Source organism: Gossypium arboreum, chromosome 1 (genome assembly GCF_025698485.1).
Source record: "Gossypium arboreum isolate Shixiya-1 chromosome 1, ASM2569848v2, whole genome shotgun sequence".
Classification (NCBI taxonomy): domain Eukaryota; kingdom Viridiplantae; phylum Streptophyta; class Magnoliopsida; order Malvales; family Malvaceae; genus Gossypium; species Gossypium arboreum.
The window spans coordinates 103,264,832-103,269,168 of record NC_069070.1 but is presented as its reverse complement, the minus strand read 5'-3'; the positions used below and the strand labels follow the sequence as shown (position 1 = coordinate 103,269,168).

General features: G+C 36.3%; 1 protein-coding gene across 3 annotated transcripts; it reads left to right on the top strand.

Moving 5' to 3' along the window:
- Window positions 1-234: 234 nt before the first annotated feature.
- On the top strand, window positions 235-4,124 carry LOC108483430 (uncharacterized protein At1g76660). Of its 3 annotated transcripts, none has more exons than XM_053029830.1 (3): window positions 235-293; window positions 2,169-3,357; window positions 3,643-4,124. In XM_053029830.1, exons 1-3 carry the CDS (start codon window positions 264-266, stop codon window positions 3,849-3,851), a joined length of 1,428 nt encoding a protein of 475 aa, XP_052885790.1. In that variant the 5' UTR covers window positions 235-263; the 3' UTR covers window positions 3,852-4,124. The 3 variants fall into 3 exon arrangements, with proteins under 3 accessions (XP_052885790.1, XP_017642307.1, XP_017642308.1); XM_017786818.2 differs by lacking the exon at window positions 235-293 and adding an exon at window positions 515-997 and having other exon boundaries at window positions 2,166-3,357; XM_017786819.2 differs by lacking the exon at window positions 235-293 and adding an exon at window positions 517-997.
- Window positions 4,125-4,337: the final 213 nt, after the last annotated feature.

Here is a 4,337-nt window from a genome sequence, read left to right as displayed (position 1 = left end):
ATAAACACAAAATTCTTAGAAAACTTGTAAAATTAATACATAAAATGTGTAATGGGTTATATTTCTAAGGTGAAAAAGATAATATTTATAAGCTAAATTTATAAGCCGATGATATTAAAATCATAAAAAAAACAGAAAAATAGGAGCATAACCCCACAATCAATTACTTAAGAATTAAGTAATTATAGTAAGGTTACATTAATATAAATATTATGTATATTAGAAGTTAACAATGTATTTTAGTTTTGTAACATCAAATTAATATGATGATGAGTATGAAACAAAACAAAAAGGTAAGAGTGATTCCATCTTTAACAGACTCTATTTCTTTTTGCAAAAGTTGATAGCTTCCCTTCGATTTCTTCTATATTTTTCTTCTTAATATCGATGTCATAACTAATTTAAGTAGATGAGTATAGTCATAATTAGTGATAGAAAATACATGCATGACATCTCGTTTTAACCAAAAACAATATTTGTTGTAAAAATGAAAACTGAAATAGAGAAGATGAGTAAATGGAGGTGGGCAGTAGAGGAAGTATCCATGAATTGAGGCCCACTGAAATGTCATGGCTCCACTCTACTTTAATTAATTCCCACTTTCTTCCTAATTTCACACTCTGCCTCTAATCAATATATATATATATCCTCTTTTTATCAAATCACAATTTAATATTAATAAAATTAAAAGACGAAGGAAAAAAAAAAAGGTAAGCAAGTAGCAGGCCAGGCCTAGAGCAGTGTAAAGAGTAAAGAGTAAAGGAGTGTTGTCGCTCTTCTTCATCTTCCAAATGTTAGTGAAAGAAATGTAATGAATGATGGGTTCTTCAAACCTCCTTCTCTTAATTTAGCTTTCTCCTACCATTTCATATGTTTTCTTTTCATACTACTGCCGCTCCTATATCAAAACTAACTTCTTAATTCCGAGTAAAAGGAAAGAAAGAAACCGCCGCCCCTTATGGGTTCCGAGCAGAACAGGTTCCCTCAGCAAGAACGGGTACGGTTTTTTGGTACCTTGTTGTTTAGATCTGTTCCTTTTGCCTCCAATTTTGTCTCAGATCTGATTTCTTTTTTCCTATTACTTCTTACTACTACTGGCGTCTACTCTGCTTAGATTTGCTTGCTACTTGTAATATGCTGGTTTTGTGTTTCTTGTTTCTTAGAAAAAAATAGTAAAAAAAGAAATTTTAAACTGATCTGAAGAAGAAGATAATTTTTATCTAAGCTGGGCCCATTTGATTGAGACCTACACTCTTGATGAAATGCTGGATTCTTGGTGTGGTTAATTGGCTTTTTGTTTTGTTTTGTTTTGTTGAATTGTCACCAGTCGTCAGATTTTTTTTAATTTTTTAATTTTATTTTTTGAAACCATACATACATGTACTTAGTTTCTTGCACTCTTGTTCAATTTCTTGCACTCTTGTTCATTCTATAGATCCAACTACTTCTCCACTTCCTTACTGCTTGGCTTGTTCAAATCTTGTTTGCCAAAGAATTTTTGTTAATTACAGTTAACTATTTGAGATACATAGATCCCTTAACCATGCCTAAGTTTAGGGTTTAGGGTTGCATTCTTCTAGACTGGCGCTCATTTTCTTTTACATAAAATTCTTGTTCTCGTTCAGGGAACATCAGTTTTCTGTTTTGGGTTATTAGGTAGAAATACCATACCTGGCTTTGGATTATCATTTATAGTTGGGTTTTACCTGCACACACCTTTCAGTCTCTCATCTTGTAAGGATTTGCTCCCTCTCTTTCGTAACGTGTGTGCATGTGAGATGTGTCTCTATATGCAAAATCTTTTGACACATCTCCAAAAAGATTTTTTTGTGATCTGTCGGTATATAACATATATTGTATATATCTATGCTTCAATGGTGCTCTCTTTTTTTTAAATATATATTATTTCCCAAATGTATTACAGATTCTTGATTTCTTGTACACGGATTCTGAAAATTCTGGGTATTTGTTATATGCGCCATCTTTTAATGTTGCAGTAGCCAGTAGGTTTAGATATATTTGTAGCGCTTGATTAGTTTTTCTGAATTTGTCTGGCTTTTGTAGAAACTATGAGGGTTGCTAGTTTTAACTTGTTTAATTTCAAATTTTCTTTTCTATTGACTATTGAGGATCTAATATAACCTTTCAATGTTTAATCTTGTTAGCAGAAGAGATGGGGAGGATGCTGGGGGGCATTTTCCTGTTTTGGTGGTACACAGAAAGGTGGAAAGCGTATTGTACCTGCATCTCGTATGCCTGAGGGCAATGCATCAGCCACCCAGCCTAATAATGGTACTCAGGCTGTTGCTGGATTGACCAACCAAGCTACTACGTTAGCTCCATCTCTTCTAGCACCACCTTCTTCTCCAGCGTCATTTACAAATTCTGCACTCCCTTCAACAGCTCAATCACCAAGTTGCTTCTTGTCATTATCGGCTAACTCACCTGGAGGACCGTCATCCACAATGTTTGCCACTGGACCATATGCCCATGAGACACAACTAGTTTCTCCTCCTGTTTTCTCAACCTTTACTACTGAGCCTTCCACTGCTCCTCTCACTCCCCCTCCTGAGTTGGCCCACCTGACTACGCCCTCTTCACCTGATGTCCCTTTTGCACGGTTCTTGACATCTTCTGCAGATCTTGAAAGTGCTAATAAGACTAATTATATTGCTGCAAATGATCTTCAAGCTACATATTCACTGTACCCTGGCAGTCCTGCCAGTAGCCTCAGATCACCAATCTCTAGGACCTCTGCTGACTGTTTGTCATCATCCTTTCCTGAACGGGAGTTCCCTCCGCAATGGGATCCTTCAATTTCTCCCCAGAATGGCAAACATTCAAGGAGTGGTTCTGGCAGGCTATTTGGGCATGATGTAACTGGTTCCTCCATAGGGTCTCAAGATACTAATTTCTTTTGCCCTGCTACATTTGCTGAATTCTATCTGGATCAGAACCCACTTCCGCATGCTGGTGGGAGATTAAGTGTTTCGAAGGATTCAGATGTTTACCCTACCAGTTGCAGTGGGCATCAAAATAAGCAGAGTAAAAGTCCTAAGCAAGATGTAGAAGAACTTGAAGCTTACAGAGCCTCCTTTGGATTTAGTGCAGATGAAATAATCACCACTACCCAATATGTGGAGATTACTGATGTTACAGATGACTCATTTACAATGAGACCTTTTCCTATAGATAAACCTGCTTTTGAAGAAAGTACAGAACCTGCATCGATTGCCAAAGGATCGAAGACAGATAGGATACAGGAAAACTTTCTGGATGAGAAGGGAAAATCAAAATCTGATCTTGTCAATTGGGCTGTACACCATGATGTGCAAGTTGCATGCAATGGATACGAAGGTAAAGTGTCCTCTAGTTGATTTAAAGTTCATTTATTACTCTGGCTGTTGTCGGTTGTGAAGAAATCATAGGACCAAAATTTTTCTGAGAATGTGGCATTTTCATATTGATCCTTCTAAGCATTCTGGATTTCATCTCTTGCGTAATTTCTAAATAATGAATAGGGCATATATATATTACGTCGACTTGGTATTTGAACGAGTTTATGCTTCATTTCAGTCATGAAGATAGTTATTGTGCCCTGTTGCATGAAATTCAGTAACGTTCTCTCCTAATATGGTGCAGATCAGAAATCAAGGAGGCAGGTGGGTGATGTCTCAGGATCAAGTACACCTATCAACCATACCTTGACTGATGAAGAGGATATATACTTGAAGAAGAGTTCATCAAGGAGCAGGAAATATCAACTAGGCTTGTCTAGCTCTGATGCAGAGATTGACTATAGGAGAGGAAGAAGCTTAAGAGGAGGTAAAGGAGATTTTGAATGCCATTGAGAAACAAGTAAGTTATGAGCTGCTTCCTGATGTAGTGAACTGCAGTTTTCTTTTGTTATAACTTGTGTTAATGGTTCTTTCTTTCTTTTGTTGTCCATCTCTGGGTCGGGTGTGTGACCTGATCTCTCTCTCCGATTACGAGTGTATTCTGTTATATTGACCCTAGCTTCCTGCTTCACTATGATTTACATGTTTTGTGATGCATGTAATTATATCTATATTATACTCTTGTAAAATGCAATTTAAAGCTCAATTTACATGTTTTGTAATGCATGTATGTGTGTGGGGTGGGACCATATCTGGATATTAATCATGCTTCGTTTCTGCATAATATAATGTCAATGTGATAACTGAGCTGAGAGAGTAAATTTTATTTAAAGAATATGGGTAGACATTTGTGTCTTTTCTAATTATGTATAAAAATTGAAATAAATACATACCTAAAATTCTCATAACCTCTCTAAATCCCACTCTCTAGGTTGTTGG